Here is a 19,503-nt window from a genome sequence, read left to right as displayed (position 1 = left end):
CAGGAACCACATTAACCATAGAAACCACAGGAACCAGAAAAACCTACAGGAGCAAGAGGAACCACAGGAACCAGAAAAACCTACAGGAGCAAGAGGAACCACAGGAACCACATTAACCATAGAAACCACATTAACCTGAGAAACCACAGGAACCAGAAAAACCTACGGAAGCAAGAGGAACCACAGGAACCAGAAAACCCTACGGGAACAAGAGGAACCACATTAACCATAGAAACCACATTAGCCTGAGGAACCAAAGGGTCCACACTAAACAGAGGAACAAAAGGAACCAGAAAAAACACATTAACCACAGGAGCCACATTAATCAAATTAATCAGAGGAACCACATACCTTAAACCATACTTAAGTACAGTACTTGTGTAAAAGTACGTAGCTACTTTCTATAATTGCATTTGTGTGCGTCTGACTGATCATGTTCAGTACGCAGATCGTATTGCAGCTCTGGAACATTCATTCAATTGATAAGTCAATCAACAAAAATAAAATGAAAACAAAAGTTACTTATTTTGGTCATTTATGAAGAGAGAATGGATCTTATCTAGTTAATTATATCCTTCCGACTTTTAAAATAAATCTATTTTTAATTTTCTGTGTGTGTCTTTATTTTAAACTGAAAATGAGAACTGCAGCTTTATATTTCTTAAACACACTCAGGTTGTTGTCAGCGTGGACACCTGCAGCTGTGATCTCTTACCATCAATGTAAAAAGTGATGTCAGAGCAACAGTGGCCCTCTCCTCTGTGATGCTGGTCCTAGGTCGCCCTCCCCACACAACCTCGTCCTCCAGGTCCTTCTGCTTCAGCATAGCTCGGGTCATCGGCGGCCCGTTCTTCTGCCTGCTGCTCTCTGTGTTCTGATCGACAGCGGTCCCCAGTTCAGAGTCAGACTCCAGCGGAGCCATGTCCTCTGACACGCCAGGCTGGGGGAGGGTGGACTTGAGGGGACTGAGGGTCTGGGACAAGGTCTTGGGTTTGAGCTTCTTCCTCTTCTTGGGTTGAGAAGAGAGAGTTAACGGTTCTGTGTGGTCCAATTGGACTTTCAGGCGGTGTTTCTTTGGTGTGTGAGGTTCAGTGACGGGGTCTGTGTGTTCTGATGAGAGAGTGGCTGTTGGGACTGTGGATTGTTTAGGGAACAGGTTTGATTCAGCTGGACTGAGTGCAGCTGTTAAACCTGGTTCTGCACTGTGTTTGTGGTGTTTTGGACCTTTCTGCCTCATGTTTCCTTTCCTTGATGTTTTGGTCTCTCTGACGGGGAGTTTAGGTCTCTTGGACGGGGGGACAAACCCAGATATGAGGTCTGAGGTGGGGAAGCTGCTGGGCTGTTTCTTCAGGACACTGTTGAGGGTTCGAACGTAGCTGGTGCTCCTGGTAGGCAGCTCATACACTACCGGTTCCACCTGAGGCTGAGAGAAGCTGGCGGCTCGCTCATCAATCAGCTTCCCTTCATTCTCAAGATACTCATCCAACATGTCGCTGCAGAACGCAGACAGGTTCTTCTTTGGCGGATCTGAACTGGGACCAGCTATAGGACACAATACAAAAACATGAACTCAAAATAAGTATTTATACCATGTATGTTGAAGTGTTCCACTATCTGTGTTCTTGATAAATCCTTTTTAATGTTGTCAAAGCTGTGAGGCACCTTCAGGTTTGGTTGCTGTTGGAGGGGGTGGAGCCTCTGATGGAGTGAATTTCCCTCTCCAACCTTTAATCTGAGTCACATCTGTTGTTTTTCCTGTCCGTGACACAAAAGCTGCAGAAACACCTGGAGACAAAGAACAACAGAAAGTTACTGAGAGTCAATGAGATGAATACTTCTATAGTATGATACTGCACTACACGTTATGACAGAATCAAGAACTCAAGCTTCACTTTCTATGAAATCTGTAAATATGTAAGCTGCCAATCAGCGGCAGGAGCCCCATCTTTCTCTAAACCTGAGTGGGGTAAGTTTGACAGTAGTGACCTTGAGACGGCGGCAGCTCCTGGGTCAGCGGCTCCAGAGAGACTCCAGGAGGGGGGATGGGCAGACGGACTCCCAGGTACTGCAGGTCTATGGCCAGAGTCGGATCCAGCAGGCTCAGCTTCAGACCAACTGAGTTTACAGAGAAAAACAGACTGAAATCAGTTTGGGTCTATGGGACATCAATCTGTGAACCTATCCGCTATCAGTTTGATGATGATTTGGCATCAGAGGGCAATTGCCAATATTTTGGGGGTTCTGGATAGAAGATATCCGAGCCAAGACATCCTCTTCTGAGCACCAGTCTTTGTTTACAGCCTAATTAGCATCTTGAGATGCTACAGAGTTATAAACACTGAGCTAAGAAAATGCAGGGGTACTTGAGTCTCCAAAGTTTAATGTGGGCCAGAGCATTCAGCTATCAGGCTCATCTTCTCTGGAACCATCTTCCAGTTTCAGTTTGAAAGGCAGACAAGAATAGACACACCAAACCAACTTCAGAAAGCTATCGGCAACAAAGGCCTCCTGTTGTGTCACCTGATGACACTGTGTCTCAGCCAAAAAAGCTGCACATTAACACCCCGCAAAGAATACAGCCGACGGTTGACCAGCACGTACGTTCCATGCGTGCATGAGAGGAAATAACCCTCTACACCAGCCGACAGCAGTTGTCTGTAATTGTCATTCAAGACCGTGCACGTTAGCCAGCATACTAACAACAAATTTCCAAAATTGAAAGACCAGAGCACAACACTGTGTGCTACTGAACAGTAACACAAACCATCATAAAATGTTTTTGCTAAAGAGCTCAGTGGCAAAAGAAAAATAATCTTACCCAAGTAACAAGTCTGTTTTAGTCTCACTCCCCCTGGACTTTAGCTCTTTGTTTACTTTCCTCAAATCTGTTTGGCTTCTTGTGCACTGAGTCAGAGTATTCCTTTGGCCAACATGCTGCGTTGCCAATTCAACATGCTAAATGGGCCATAAAAAGCTGATGAGGGGTGACAAGGTGATACAATACTGAACACACCGCACCGACGTGGCTGGCAGAAGCTCACCAGCAGCCCAACTTTGACCAACAACCAACTGTTGGCTTATTGTGTCAGGCCCTTAAGACTTTTGTCAGTGATGAAGGTCATAGTCAGGGCTGGCTCAGGCTTACCATTGGCCAGCCCCTAGTAAGGCTGTTATAGGCCTATTTTGCTGGGGGACTACCTATGACACAACAAGCTCCTTTCTCCTGCTCACTCTCTCTTTATCTGCAAACATTCACGTTCTATTAATGCATGTTACTAATTTTTTCTCGGATCCTTTGTGCCCCCTTGTCTCGCAGGTTCTTATGGATCACAGTTGCACTTGGATCATGGGTCGTGGTTACGCTGCTGCCGGGGTCCTGCCTGATGCCTAATACTGCTGCTATCATTATTAGACATACTCCAACTATTAGTATACACTTTTAATTAATAATGTCATGCACATAAACCATCACATTGGTTCCCAACTTGTAGGTCGCAGTCCAAATGTGGGTAGCAGGTCCATTCTGAATTGGCAGAAAGTGACTCGGTTCCTTACATTTGTGCTTATCCAAGGACAGAGGGATGTAGTGTGCTGTAAAGTGTCCAAAGTCAGAGTACAGCTTCATATTTTGTAGTTAAGTTCTATGGCAGCTGCTGAAATAATCACTTAAAACTGAGGGCCGAATTCACAAAGAATGAACTGCAGCCACTGATAGCACCTTGAATTGCACTTCACTTGCACCCGCAGTTTGCTCCGTCTTAACGTCCTATTCACAAAGGATATTGCGCTAATGACATACCAGCGCAAACACGCCCACAAAGTTTGCCAGCTGAGTGCAGTTTGCCCCTGATTTGCCCCTGATTGCAATTAGCCACATGGCAAAGTATAAATGCTGGCTTTGCGCCAAGAACACCGTGGCAGAACAATGGCAGACTTTGTTTGGCAAAGTACTGAATAGTGTATACCCTCATGTAGTGATGTCTGCTGGTGAGTCAGTCTAACAGTGTCAGATGGGTTGAGGCTGTGGATTTGACCAAGTTTGACCACTTTATCACTATTCCCTCTCACTTGTAGCTGTTTTTTCGTTATCTTTTGAATTTAATATGAATTATGGAACCGTTTTTGTTCACGTTTGTTTCCCCCGTTTCGTAAAATAAATTATCTAAAGTTGCTTTTGAAGTGCGTGACAGAAGAGAAGAGTTCTGAGAACGACTGCAGACTGTCACCTGTTCAACACATCAATATCTTCAGATGCCATTAAAGTGATAATGATTATAATAATAATGTCAAAATATTATTTACAGACTGATTTAACAGACGATCACTGCTGCCACGATCACTGGAAAGTCTGGGCGAGAGGCTTCCACAGAGGAGTGCCCAGTTTGCACCAGCTTTCTAAAGATGTTATTTACTTCACTCAAACTGCGTGTGGCTATTAGCGCTGGTGTTAGTGAATTAGACATTGTTTATCAATGAGGCTCATTTGCATAGAAAGAGGCAATTTTTGCGTCAAATATATGCATATTACCTCTTTTAAATACGTGCAAATAACACCGGAGCACCGAGATGCAATCTGCTTGGCAGTACAGTTAGTGGAGCATTTCACCCTCTGCGCGTGCTTTGTGAATTAGACGGTATCTGTTTGCTCCATTTTTACCGGTTTAGCAGCCGCAAAAGCCACGCAATCCTTTTGTGAATTCAGCCCTGAATGTATTACAACATGTCAACAACCTGTCTGAACCTTGAAATAACTTTACTGTCTGTACTTTCTGCCTTTAACGTGGAATACGAACATTAAAATGATGGTATCTTAAGCATTTCTCTGACTACAGTTGAACATACCTTCCTGCAGCACAGGATGGATCACCTGTCTGTGTCTCATCAGCTTCAAGTCTCTCAGAAGAATCTTCTCGTATGCAGCGATCTTCTCCTCCAAACTCTCTGCTGTCTCTACTGAAGACAAACAACCTCATCGCATCCACTCTCCATTAAACATCACATCACACCGGTTTGAGCTTGTTGCATTGTCCAGGATGTGGTTAGCTTAGCTTAGCTCAAACAGTGAGGGCAGGCTGAAGAGTGCTACCAGGTCGGGCCAAAAGGGCGCTACATCATCAGTGTTGTATTAGGTTTTTAGATATTGACTTCATGTCTGCTATAAAAAAATTAGCATATCTTATAATAGGCTACACTAGCTGTTTGATTCTAGTTCATGTCATGGTAGTTAAAAATGCGAGGTGATGTTATTAGTAGTTATTTGTGGCTAACCAGTGTGAGTTAATATAAGAACAACATCCTGCTAACTAAGCATTAGCCTCTTCTTCCTGTTAACTGTACTAGCATGACCGTTACCATTCTCAGGTGCGTCAGCAGTTTCTTGCAGTTGACATTCAGGTGTCGTCTGAGGCTGTGAGGCCGTTCCAACAGAGGAGTCCGCAATGTGAAGTTTGAGGGCCTCCTGAAATATGAGTTTTGGATTTTCTGTATGAGTACATTGAGTCAGATGCTGTATTAGAAACAAGACTATCAGTCAAAAGCTCTGATGTTCGTTACACCTCACAAAAGGAAATGACTCAACAGAATAAAAAATATGTTGACCATAAAGCTGCGGTATTTACAATTAGACAATTTATTAATCTTTCAGACTTCCTGTGGAAGATGAAAAAATTCTGACTCTTAGCCTTGTTAGCATTACTTTCATTTCTTTATAGTTCCTAGATAAATAATGATTCACGGCAGACGTTGGTTCCTGTTCTCACAGCAGCATTTACAAGAGGACCAGATCAAATGCCTTGTGTGAGAAAGCTGCTCTTGATTGGTCAGAATTTCCATTTTGGAAAAATCCAGGAAGTAAAGCAAATGTTGAAGAAGAGTACACTTGCAAGATAAATGTGACACTTTCTAATGTCACAATGGAGGGACAACTACGCAGGTTGATTTTAGCGCTGCTCATCGTGGACTATATTGCTGTCATTGTTCATTTTAGTCAAAGCATACAGTTTGAAAACAAGGCGCGGCTCCAACTAGAAAACAATGTTTTGATGCATTGGATGTGCTGAATGTGCATATTAAGGCAGTACAGGAGGAGGTGCACATTAATAATCCTCCAGGACTGTAACATGCTCATGTTTAACCCAAACAATGTGTCATGTGACTGCAGTTGCTTCACATCCAGGTCGGAACACCTTCTCACCACAAACCAACCGCACCAGAGTTCATTTGTAACCAGACTGAGACCACCTCTTCAAGAAGGTCTCAGTCTGGTTGTTTTGGTGCACACCTGAGTGTGATTGCTGTGTTCACACCTGCCCAAACAAACCGCACTGAGAGGGCAAACGAACTTGAGTTTGACTGAATCAAACCAAACAGGGCAGGTGTGAAAGTACCCTTAGATTCATAAAATATCTTGGACGAAGGGAACTACAGCTGCAGGGGTATATCCATTGGGATAGAGCTTTATTGCATCTAATGATGGAGAGGATGATAAGTGGACGTAATATTATGTTTTGCCCAGGATATAGGAGTTGCTGCAGCAAACCGACAACTGGATGTCCACCACCACTGAAAAAGAAATATTTTGAAATTCTGGCACACGCAGTCCAGAGAGAAACTGTCTGAGGAAAGAGTGCGCACATTCCTGTAGCTCCTCATCATAATTGCCAGAATAAATTATCAAATTGTTCATATCTGCAAAGCACAGATTTTTGACATTTTTACCTCATTAATGAATATGTTGAAACTTTACCTTTCAACAGTGCTGGGGTTAATGATAGGAAAAGATCATGGTTTGGCTTAAAATACCCACTTTTGGTGGTACAATCACGGCTGATAATGCCCCCGATATCCTGCTTTAAAAGAACCAGTGTTGTTGCTTGTTGGTCTTGAACAGTGGTCTGCAGCTGGCAGCCACCTTAAACATATATAGTGATGTGCGCACATTTATACTGTGCAGAACCCCTAAGCAAAAATTTGTTCCTGTGGGTATGATCATAAGCTGAGAGAGTACTTTTTATGTGTTAATATATAGTTTTTTAGGATAATCCTGCGTAGTATGCCTTTACTAATGTGCTACAGATAAATTATTGGTCACATGAAAACAGATTATATTTTATTTCATTTTACCTTTGAGGTGAATGAGATAAATAACTGCTCCTCAACTTCCTCCAAGTTAGGCCTCATGTTAGTGTAGGTGGCAGCATCCATGTTCTGATCTACATCTGTCTTGGCAAGCTTTTGCCGCTGGGACTTCTTTTTGCCCTTGCAGGGTTTTTTGGCTGGTTGCACCTGCTGAGAAGGCTTGCGTGTATTTGCCTCTATTGCGCTTGGAGGTGGGCAGGGAGCAGCTACTGCCTCTGTGTTTGAAAACTCCACCTCCATCCCAAAGTCATCTTCGGTGGAGAAAAAGTGCACAAGGTCTGCGATTGAAGGCGTGGGTGACAATGCATCTCCATCTAATGAAGAAAAGGTTGGAGACAGCGGCAAGTGAAGTGCAAGGGGGGACAGCTCTGCAGGGAAGGGCAGCGATTCATTTTCTTGAAATGATGGAGCAGAATCAGGGGGAGGTGTGGATGTGGATGTGGAGGTGTCGAGAGTCTGTGGTTCAGAGTGGGAAGGAGACTGGGAAGGCAACAAAGGTGACGGAACAGACTCTAAAGGAAGAGTCTGTGTTGTAGGTTGAAATGTTGTGAATGAAGTGTCCATGTACGGCCTACTTTGAGGTAACACTGTGTGCCATTTAAACACAGAGGCAGCAGAGTCTTCACTTGGCTGCAACTCTTTGGGAGATACTGCTTTTGGAGGTGGTTCAGGAGTAGTGGAGTCAAGATCTAGAGCTAACAAGATGGGCAGGGAAGGTAAGGGTTCTGGAGAGCTTGCAGGGGACAAAGGCTCAAAGCCAAACGAAGAGCACTCTGGGTCAGGTAGCAAAGAATCAGACTTCATAGTTGGCGAGTCTGAAGGTAGTGTGGAAGACTCAGTGATGGTTGGTGTTTGTGGTGAGTTTGGGGCAGGTAACACTGTGTCGAGGGTTGGTGACGAAATGAAAGATGTAGAAGAGGTAGCAAGAGTTGAGGAAATGGTGGATACAGATGTCCCAAGGGTACAAGATGGCTGATCTGAGTTGGGTAACACTGGTGTACCATCTTGTACTGCAAGTTCTGAGCCTGTGCTTTCAGCAACTGAAACAGAGTCCAAGAAATGAGTTCTTTGTCCCTTTCGGTCTGTAGTGGCAACAGGACAAAACGGACTGGAAGGCTGATTCAAAACCATTTCATCTGGTCTAGGAAGTGCAGCAGCATGTCCAGAGTCCTGGTTGTTGGACTTTGTGATATATCCAGTTAGGTCCTTCCATGGACCAGCTGCTTTGCGGTCTTGATCAGAAGGCGAACATACAGGAGTTGCAGCAGAACTCTGTGAATCAGACAGAGATTCCGATGGGAGTGCTGCAGGAGAAGAGTCCAGCTTGCTCTTGGCTACTTTAGATTTTGTTGAATGCTGCTTCAAAAAAAGAGCAAGAGCAGGCAGAGGCAGAGGCGCTGGCCGTTTATGTTGCTTTACTTTCGCCTCTGATGGAGCTTCAGACTTACATTGTTGGTCTGAGTCACCAGAGGAGTTCTGGGACACTGCGGGAGCAGCAACATTATTGATTTCAGACTTTAGAACTGTCCCAACATTGTCTTTGCAATTCAGTGAATTCAAAAGGTCCTTATCTCCCTTAACTTTCCTCTCTGATACAACAACTTCACCCTTCTTTGCAGGTGATGTTTTGCTTTGTGTTTTGACAGATATGCTGTCCTTTTTGGGATTATCTTGTCCATTGCTTTTCAAAGCTGTGGTTTTAGTGTTGGTTCGCTCAGTTCTGTGAGACGTGCTGTTAGTGAATCCCAGCTCCTCCATGTCACATCTATGCAGTGAAACGTGAGCCTCCCGGATCAGTTCAGAAAATAATTTCTGAGCTGGATGTGAATTACTGCTGAAGGAAATCAAACAATAAAAACATCACATTAGTACCATCAGTGTTATTGAGCATCATTCATTACTTTTACATGCACAGTTAAGTCGAGCTGTGGTTATAGCTCGACTAGGCCATTTAATTGGACTACTGTCCTTGTCCCAGGATACAAGCATGGGAGGGCAATTGATTTATTGACCAAAGTATGTCTGACAGATGGAGATATGCCCCCTTTCAGCTTGTTAGTACTGGACCTTTTTCCAGTTGACCTACTACGTCACATACAAAACAATCAACAAACAAGTTAGCTACGGTTAGCTTGCGGCAAACTGGTACCATGGTGAACAACTTTACAGCTCTGTACATTTCATTTGTCCAAAAATGCATGGCTTTGGATGTAGATTTTGCCATGTTGTAACCAGCTTTTTCTTCTGTTACGCATTTAATGCTATTCGACTTCCGGGTCAACGGCCGGGCCGGACGCTGCGGAGCATGCGGAGATCACCTAAGCCAGTTTGGATCTGATATGGGTGTGATGGGTGTCTGACTTTGAGAAATGTGATTTAGTACGATATCAGTCAGACCAACATGTTTACATGTGTTTTGAAAGTCTGGTTTTAGTCGGACTAGCACAATAAATCAATATTCTCTTTTGTCATGTAAATGTATTGATTTATGTCATGATATACTGCAGAGCTTAATTATGACATGCCATCCACTAGACTAATGAGTAACAACACAAGAGATTATTAAGTCAACACATTAATGCTGCAACTTTATACCCCCATCAATCCCAGCCAAGTTTCCCACATCTGGCTACTGTCTGTTGTCACAACAAGTACTACCCCTCATTCACACAAAAGCCATGTTTCAGTCAAAGAATTTGTTAAAGTACCCTTAATACCCGAACATAACCCATATGGATAGTACCTAAACCCTAGATCTGTTTTGCACTTCCACCACAGCCAGTACTCTTAAATGTAGGCAGGATCATTGCCAGATGGTAATGGCCCCTTTAACGACGTAAGCAGTGTGATCATATCTAACACAACACAGGAAACATGACTCAGTAAACGAACACAATGGAGGACCTTAAAGGGCCACTGTGTAAAATGGGTTGAAAACCGTTGAAAACAGTGACATCAGTGGTCAAATTCTAGATTGCAGGGCTCACTCGCTCACCCCTCCCGTTGGGTAAATGACGGTGGCCTCGTAGGGACAAAAAGCCTTGCGCAGACACGAGTTTTTCAGGAGTAGGTCTATCTAGTGACGAGGTAAATGTCTATTTAGTAATCTAAGCCATGTTACGATATTGTAATGAATTCCTCGCGCACAGGAGACCAGAGGAGCATTCGGGGGGAAAGGCCCGTTTATTTGAGCACTCCAAAAACTCCGGTAACACTCCTGGGGGTAAAAGACTCCGTCCCAAACTCTGACTAGCGTAACACACACACTCCATACACACATACTCGTTTACAATACCAAGCGGGTACCCTCTCCCCTCTCTGCTCCGCCAATCTCCAGCCCGCACACTGACTGACAGCGTAGCCTGTAAACAGAGCTCAGCTGTTTATTTAGCCTAGCAATATCTCCGGACTATAGTAGCTGCAATGGACGACTTTTAACGCGATTTTGAAGAGTTTCTTGTAGCGGACACAGACCCAGAGCCATGCCTGTTTGAGCCGGAGCATACAGATGAGGAACTTCGATGCTGAGCGGGCGAGACAAGAGACTGAATCCTCCGCTCCCATTTGGCTGCACAGAATGGGATTCGGTGCTACCATCATTGGGGAGATATATCATCAGGAGGAAAAGCGCCGCAGAGAGTGCATCACAAGGAGTGAAGTTGCGTCTTCTTTTCCTCGCAGATGACGGTTCGGGTTCATTCTCTCCTGTTGTGTGGTAAGTGTGGTCCATTCGCAAACTTTATAACTAAAAAACCTTTTCACTACTCTCCATCGACGAACTACTAACACTCTCTGCTGTTTCCTCCTCCTCCTTCCTTCCTTCCGCTGTCTTCGTTTGTTTATTTATACACGCGAAAAGCGTTCTCTGGCTGGCTGGATTGTCCACTAGGGCTGCCTTACATACATGGCAGCGCAAGATGGCGACCTCTCTAAAGCAAGGCCCTTGCTACATATATATATATATATATACATATATATATAAGCATAATTATAAGGCTACGAAAACCAAACGAATTTTATTTTATAGCGATTATACACTTATATAAACATATTAATGGGTAGAATATTCAGATTCAGATTCAGATTTGACAATAAACCATGCCAAATATTACACACTGGCCCTTTAAAGGAGAAGTCTGGTATTTTGCACTTTGGGCCCCATTTCTGGGTTGTTTATGATGAAATAGAGTGGCTAAGACCAAAATAGTGATGACTGCTCATTTTCTGAGAATTTGGCTTTGCCCTGCCTGGCTTAACACTGCTGTATATGGTCATGTGTGAACCTGTCCTAAAACCACCCTAAACGTTCGTTTTCAAAGCCATGAAACTCACCAAGTGGTCAGTGGTGTTCCTTGATGTTTTGACATAAAAATTGCGGCAAACTGTGGTTTCCATCCGTGTTTTCGCTATTCATCTCAATTGTGGAACTACTTTTTCAGCTGCCTCACACCCGTGTGTAAACTTCCGCTTGATTGTTCATTTGACCCTGAACCGTGCGGGCTGAAAGTGGGCCTTTGAACATGGCATTTGTAAGGACATGCAAAGATACCCATCATAGTGCAAAGTTGCATATTATGAAGACACCAATCCAAACCTATGCTAAAACAGAAACACAGGGCACTGATTGAGTAGATGGTCTATGATATATGGAGCCACTTATGGTAAAGAGTAATCAAAGAATAAGCAATGAAGTAGCTAACAAAATACTATCAAGTTATAGGGGGCATTGCCATGAAGAAGTACTTCAAAGAAGTGGTGTAATGGTAGTTGATGATGCAGGAGTAATACTTGGTAGGTGGGTAGATTACTGAGGAGGAAGTGGGTCTGCTGTCCTATATTTTTAAACGGCTTTTTGGCTGATAGGTGGGTATACTGTAAACTGCCAGAAAAAAGTGGGCATTTCCATATAACTGCATATACCCTCCGCTACACCACTGCTTCAATGTATTCCAAATTATGCCGATGGACATTTAGTGGGTCTTCATTCTTGTTCTCCATTGCAAGCTTTATATTTGGTACAAAGGAATTTGAAGAGCATGCCATCTTCATTGTCAAAGTAGATCTCTTACCGCAAACATTCCTCAGTGACATTGGCAGCTGACTGATCTTTGTTTGTGGTGGAGTTTTTCTGGGGGTCAGCTGACCCTGAAGGCTTCTCGTCCACTGCTTTTGAGCTTCTAGGTTTATGGTTTGCAAGCAAAGACTTCAAGCTCTTCCTCACAGGATGTTGCTCAGTGGTTGTTGTGCCTCCTTCTTTGTGCAAGTCTTTGCCAGAGTTCAATTTAAGCTTTAGGCCCAATGAACTAGAGCCCTCCTCCTTCAGTCCTTTAGCAAATGGGTTGTAGTCAACTTTAAGCTGAGAAAACCGTGAGTTCTGGTAAGCAATGACTGCCATAAATTCAGTTTGGGGGAAAGTGAATGTAACAACATTGGGATTGTTTAGTTTTATGTCTTTAGCAGCTTTATCAGTTTGGACCACATGCAGCCGTGGTAAGTAGCGGTGCATGGGATGCAGGATGGTGTTCCCCTCTTGATCTGAGACATTGTTAGTGAGCTTCAGTTTGTAAAAGGACACTGGATTCTGCATCCATTGTTGACCTGTTGACGGGGACTCTGGATGAGCAAATGGTTGACTCTTAACATGGCACTCTGCCCTTCCAGCAACTTGCCAGCTCTTGCTGGTCCACTTGTAACGACTGTTGTCCAAAGGTTGAATGTCCATGATCAGAGAGTATTTCTTGGAGGACTGCAAGCCAGAGATGCGAAAGCGGCAATAGGGGAACATCCTGCTGCCTTGCTGAGTCAGAATCATCTCCGTTTTGCATCTGAAAAACTCGTTCCACATGCTGTTGTTGTCCAGTGTCACTCTGATGCCTTTGCAGATGCTATCAGGTGACAGGTTGTCCAGCTGAGGGTTTGAACTGGTGGAATGTTTTGCAGCGGGAAGTCCACCAGATGTCCCGATGGACTCTTTCGATGGGTACATATTGGGTTTCCCCTTCATACCTGTCTCTTCATTGGTTACACAGGTGCTTCGTTCCATCCCACCTTCACTTGCCTTCCCTGGTTTAGAAACAACAAAGCGGGCCGTTGGATGGTCTGCGGCCAGTGCCGCTGCAGGGGTGGTAGCCCCTTCCTGATGGAACACCATTCCTTTCTGCTTCTTCTTAGAAGCCATGAACAGGCCCCAGACATCTAAAGGGCAGGAGGGTCCTGCTTTTTATACATATGTACGATGGTTCAAGACAGCATCCTGAAAAACAAAAACAATAAAGTTTATTAATTTGGCATTGTGCATGCCATCAAAACAACAAACGCAAGACAAAAATGTCACGTTTTTATTCTTATAGTGCTTATTTTTGTGGTGTTTTGTAGGGCTGGTCGATTATTTGGTCGATATGCTCTCATCCGACCACATTCTCATTGGTTGAATAATCGCCGTTACTTTCATAAGGAGAAAAGTGCTGGCAGGAGGGACAGGCTAAGTTACCTGTGAAAATGTGAAAACACCCCCTTTGTTTACACAACATTGAACTCGCCCACCCTACGCTCAGCGTCGCGGTGACGCAGACCTCCTGTCTGTTTCTGTATTGTATACTGACACCATTTCCCTCAGTGGAAACAAAGCTTGTACTTTTGGTTCACAGATAAGAAACAACAAATTGTGAAGACAGTAAAGCCTCCACTAAAATAGCATTTTAAGTCTCGTGTGTGATCTATCATTTCAGGATTTATACTTCGGGATTTATCCTGGCTTCATATGAACAGAGGAAATCTCCGCTCGCCGCCAGGCTAATTTATACAATGTAAAATGTCATAGGCTGGCACTAGGAACATTAGCATATTTGCTTGGAAAACATGTTTAGTATAAGACAGTTGTTTTGGCAGTGAACCTTGTGAGTTGTAATGGAGCCAAATAGTGTGCCGTTACCTTTATTAAATTTTGCTGCCGTCCTTGGTTTTATATGAGAAGTGCGAAAGACCGCTAGCCACTAGGCTAATTTATACAATGTAAAATGCCATAGACTTGTGCTAATAATGTTAGCATATTGTATTGGTGGGGGAAATGTGTCCAGATAAAGACAAGTGTTTGTCTGTCAATTCTGCGATTTGTAGTGAAGCCAATTTGCATACTTGAGTTTGACATTGTCTCTATTAAGCCATATTTAATGTGTGTTTTGAATCAATTAAACTTTATAGCACTTAACACAGTCCTCCACCGCTAACTAGCGTTTTGGAGGTGTAACTGCAGAGTGACACAGACACACCACTACAGAAGTGAAAATAACGTGCAGATTTTTTTCCCCCCACGACTAACAGGTTAGTTGAAGATTATGTACAACTTCAGTCGACCAAGATTTTCTTTGGTTGACTACAGCCGTAGTGTTTTGTCTGCAGGAACCTTGCTTTGATCCGTTTCTGATAATGATAACCACAAAGTTCTTCAACACAGAGCAACAGAAGGCCATAGCCATATTATAGGGCTACATTATCAATAGTATTTGGTTGATATACTGTGTTTGTTCCTCCGTTTGGTATGCGGATCTCAGTTGTGAAATCAGTTTTAACATATTCAGAGTCCTTAAAAGGGATTTGTAGTTGTTAGTGTGAGAGTTATGGTGTAGCAAGAGACCATACGAGTAGCCACTTAAGCAAACTGTAGATGATATGTGTCTCCTCAAAGAGCTAACTTGTCCGGGCTATGGCAGAGAGATGCTACATGAAGACAATACAAACTGTGATTGGTCAGCTTGATCAGCCTTTGTTTTCTCCATAAAGTTTCTGATGACAGTAACAATTGTAAAGACTGAAAAGGAAAAAAATCCAAGCTACTTGAAGAAATAATCAATAATCTGCTGCTTTTAACATATAGCAAAACCATGAAAGAACGTAAACACGATTACTTTGTCTACTGATTGCATAGCAGTAGTCTTCTTTTAAGTAATGAGACTAAAGTCCCTTTTACACTGCTTCTCCATGGTATTGCGCTGTTATGCTGCCACACCATTCTGTATAAGGTACAACGTGGAAAGGAGGGGACAGAGTTGTCTCGCCTTTAAGCCGCGACATGAGGTAGTAACAGCACAGAAACAATGTACGTATTAGGACAGCCAGCAGGACAGCATCATGGGTGGCACAGTTGTGATGTTTTGACAACATGTGTACAACCCAATGTGGGAGATTTATAAAGTAGTTTATAGCAGTTAGCAGCTAACTCCAAGAGGAAGAACAGCAGCTGAAAATGTCCACAAATTGGGAAAACAATGAGCTTTGGGAGCTGCTTACCCTCTGAGCAGAGGACGAGATCAGTCATATAACAGTTGGTCAATAATTGTTATTGTCGTGTTACTACCATTGTTATTGTTTATAAACAGCTGCGGACAGGCATGGTGGTAGTGGCCCTATAGCACACTAACTGTGTAAAAACAGCTAATGTGAACTGATATATCACTGATGAATCTGGCACTGAATTATAAATCAAAATCTATGTTGTCTTTATCTATGAAGCCAAAACATCTCAATTGCTCCCTGGTGGCTGGCTGCTGTACAGGTCATAAACGTGATCCACGTTTGGTGCACTTGCAATCAATGGCTCTGCTCATGACTGGTTTGATGGGTGAACGGGCAGGAAGCCAAGACCACAGAGATCGCCACTGCGCAGACCCTGGCTCCAAATGATGTTACCAGCGCAAAATCGCAGCAGCCGTATGCAAGATGTTTTGACTTCATTGTTGCACAGTGGGAGGAAGTAAAGACGTGTCGTCCATCTCTAACAGTCTTTGGATTTGATAAGCAATTAACATCCAGCAATTACCTGTTAGGTAATCACCACTCAACAAACACACACATATCTCTATGTTGTCACTCAAGAAAAAAAAAAAAAAAAACTTTTTCCAAGGCCAACACTGCATCACATTTAGTCATTACAGCTTGTTTTCCACTTAGACAACATTTTGATTAACTTGAAGTTCCTTACTAAGTGAGCTTTCTGGCCAAAGCAGAACTGGCGACGCTGTTGCTGTTGCTGTTGCTGCTGTTCTTTCTACATTGTTTATGACTATGACTAGTTGCCATAGTGGCGATTAACGTTAGCTATCGTCAGTGCTATCAATGTCTTAGGTTTTGTGCAACATGAGTCCCACAGTTGTGCTTCCAGCTGGAAAGCTGAAAGACTGCTCCACTAGCGATCTGTTTCCAAGGTGGTCGAAAGAGCGGTTACAGCAGTTGATAGTGTAGCAAATGTTTACAATCCCACCATGTTGTCAAGCTGGATAAGACATAAACTCCACCACCTTGTCTATTTGAGTAAGTATAACTGCAGCTGGACCCAGCTACATGACTCATCTACCAAAACCTACACACCAGTCTACAATCAGCCCCCTTCGCTCTTGGCACGGAACTAAAGTCCTGACGAAACTGCTAAGTTAGCAATTAGCTAGCTATAAAGTATTGTGTTAGCCCTGCGATAGTCTGGCGACCTGTCCAGGGTGTACCCTGCCTCTCGCCCGATGTCAGCTGGGATAGGCTCCAGCCCCCCCGCGACCCTCAAGAGGATGAAGCAGTTAGAAGATGAATGAATGAATGAATGAATGAAAGTATTGTGTTAAAAGAGAGGTGGTTAAGGTGAGGGTAAGGGTATTGAGAAGGCTGCATCTCGTAACTTATGCTAATGCTAAGTTAGTGACTAGCTACAGTTAGCTATTGAGTATTACTTTAAAAGAGAGGCAGTTAAGGTTAGGTTAGGGTAATGGGAAAGGTTACGTCTCATTACTTATAAAGTGAATCATGTGTTCGTGTATTATGAATTATGAAGTGGATTATTGCTACATTTGGTCTCCTAATTGATTCCTCATCAAGGTATAGATAGCCATCACATTGGTGGGGTTGTTTTGTGCTAGTGGTGGGCGTGGTCTGTGGGGGCGTGGCATACACTATGAACAGAATGTGTCTCCATCTATTAGTAGCCTACTTGTTCTCTAACGCAGCTTCTGTGTGCTAAATTCCCAACGCTTTGTGCTACTCACTACCACGTGTCACAATCCTGTTAACTACAGTGTTTCATTTGGATATTTTGCTGCTGGCTACACAAAACACAAAACTTTGGGTACATTTACCAGTCAAATCAACACTATATGTATCTACTAACAGCTTTAGCGTGTGTATCTACAGTCTGATATTATTTCCTCCTCCATTGTTAAAAACACACCAATGAGCTACACGGTTGCATTGGTTGACATGTTTGTTACAATGAATACACATACTGTAGTTTCTCGCTATTGTCTTTTTTTTTTAGTAAATTGCAAACCCCATAATTTTTTGTGGAGCTAACAAACGCAACAAGTCGCTACCTGCCCACTGCTATAACCTCACAGTTCAACAGTCACCATGTCCTTTTCAGTTTAAAATGTGCATTGTTCATTAGTTGTTTTGTTTTACTAGCTGTCACCTTTTCAAGACCAATTATCATGCAGCAGTGAGTAAATTCCCAAAGGGGGCAACCTGATTATCACCACAACACACCAAACTATTTCCAACCAGTCCAATGGGAGTCTGTTAGTCCCATGACCCAAATCTGCAACTTCAACATGTTGACTAAGAACTATTATCCCCCAATAATAAAAAACAATGTTACATTGACCAGCGGCATGCTAACTAAACCACATAAACAACATCTTACTGGTTCGGTTCAGTTCGGGAAAATTGGTCTAGTTACAGTAAATAACCATCTCGGATTAGTTTCACCTCTAAAAATGTATCTTTGGCCGCAGCAGATTAAATATGGTCTGTAAAGAGGCTGTAGCTAGCTAGCAGCAGCAGGCCTGATGCTGAGCACAGTAATGGCTTCCCACTCAACACTTTGCTAAACCTCCCGGTCGGTCTGAGTGCACCCTCTGAGACCATGTGCTCCGGTCACGGCACACGGATTACCTTCTGCGTGGGCGAACACATCAAGTATTTCGACGGTGTAACATTAATCCGTGCGTTATCGTCTGTTTTCCGTCGTACAGACCCCGTCGACATCGTGGATTTTTTCCTAACTGTGGGGGTGAAAGCATGCGGTGTCTTTGCACGTAGACGTCATCGCCCCGTCTTCGTCTTCTACAGTACTGCGCAGCCTCCGACGCCATCTTGCTGCCGCCACCTGGTTCAAAACTCGCCCCGGTTGCTCTCAGCACCGTCACCGGAGAACCTAACGTCCGGTATCTGCAGGGGAGTATCTGAAGAGCAGCGGGACGGTGCGCTCTGTTGTGTACGTTTGCATCTACCTGTTGGACTGTTTAATGGAGTATTTAAAACCGCCTGGAAGCTGGGGACAGACGCCATGATAGATCAGACAGACAGGAGGACGGACGGATGGCTGGTCTCCAGTTTTCGTCTCTCTGGGATTTAACTGAATCTAAACCGAATTTGATGGACTCAAACCTGCGAGGCTGGTGGATGAGTGTCCGGTAAAACATCCGGAGCTCTATGATCATAATATAGGGACTATTCTCTTGAAACGAGCCAGACTACAGTCAGATACACGAATCATGTGGAGCCAATGGAGATTTAACTGGTGATCGATGGGATTGATTAAAGATCAGGGTGGGTTTACATAGACACATTCTGCAGTCTTCCTCCAACATGGCGAAGAAATGGTTAACTTAACTTGTACACGTAAATCGCTTCTTGCCGTCGCTTCTTGTTTGTCAGGACAGTAATTGATGGTGTCGCTTCACAACATGGACTCAACGTGAAAGAGTTCATGACAGTTTTGCTTGTGAGATTCAGGTTGCCGTGTTTCACTGCTCATGTTCGGTCACTTGTTTAGTGACAGCACAGCAGCGGACACCATGATGGTTTCACCGAGCGAGAAGCTCATAGAAACAGCGGACTACTGCGTGAAAATGTCGGCCTTATTTCACCTAACTTCTAAAGTGGACTCATGCAGGGAAGCGATGCGTTTAAATGTGGTATTCTGTGTTGGGTAAATGGCCGGATATCCACGCTCCGCCTCGGGTAAACACTCAAAGGTTCCCCGCCTGTAACAAACAAAGGGTTTCAGCCATGATGGAGCTGCTGGCTGTAGTTTCAGTAACCGAACATTTATTGAGCCCAGCAGTGAACCGAACCGCTGACCGGATAGAGGTCGATCGTAAGAGTCAGCAGACATGATTTAATTTAATACGGACTGTATATAGTCAGTGAATAATTACTTTATTACGTTAACAGTTGAAATTTAACGTTCGTCGCCACTAAAGAGGAGAATTTATCATTTTCATTTAGTAACAGCCGCCATTTTGAGGTCATACTGATGTGTAACAGTTCAGACTAAAGTCAGATTCGACCGTTAAACCTCCGTTCTGTTTAAATTTACCACGCGCG

The 19,503-nt window shown here is 43.6% G+C and overlaps 1 protein-coding gene across 5 annotated transcripts in view; it reads right to left on the bottom strand.

Moving 5' to 3' along the window:
* The window catches only part of mgaa (MAX dimerization protein MGA a), a 38,843-nt gene extending 20,652 nt beyond the window's left edge, over positions 1 to 18,191 (bottom strand). For 3 of the 5 annotated variants that reach the window (XM_049597030.1, XM_049597034.1, XM_049597031.1), the window contains exons 1-8: positions 18,067 to 18,191; positions 12,207 to 13,390; positions 7,123 to 8,971; positions 5,353 to 5,458; positions 4,843 to 4,953; positions 1,987 to 2,115; positions 1,663 to 1,785; positions 716 to 1,542 (exon numbers count right to left, since the gene is read on the bottom strand). In XM_049597030.1, the coding sequence (XP_049452987.1) occupies positions 716 to 1,542; positions 1,663 to 1,785; positions 1,987 to 2,115; positions 4,843 to 4,953; positions 5,353 to 5,458; positions 7,123 to 8,971; positions 12,207 to 13,315 (4,254 nt within the window). In that variant the 5' untranslated portion in view covers positions 13,316 to 13,390; positions 18,067 to 18,191. The remainder of the gene's footprint in view (positions 1 to 715; positions 1,543 to 1,662; positions 1,786 to 1,986; positions 2,116 to 4,842; positions 4,954 to 5,352; positions 5,459 to 7,122; positions 8,972 to 12,206; positions 13,391 to 18,066) is intronic. The other 2 variants (XM_049597032.1, XM_049597033.1) reach the window with 2 other exon arrangements.
* Positions 18,192 to 19,503: the final 1,312 nt, after the last annotated feature.

This window comes from Epinephelus fuscoguttatus, linkage group LG14 (genome assembly GCF_011397635.1).
Source record: "Epinephelus fuscoguttatus linkage group LG14, E.fuscoguttatus.final_Chr_v1".
NCBI lineage: Eukaryota > Metazoa > Chordata > Actinopteri > Perciformes > Serranidae > Epinephelus > Epinephelus fuscoguttatus.
This window is presented reverse-complemented; position numbering and strand designations above follow the sequence as displayed.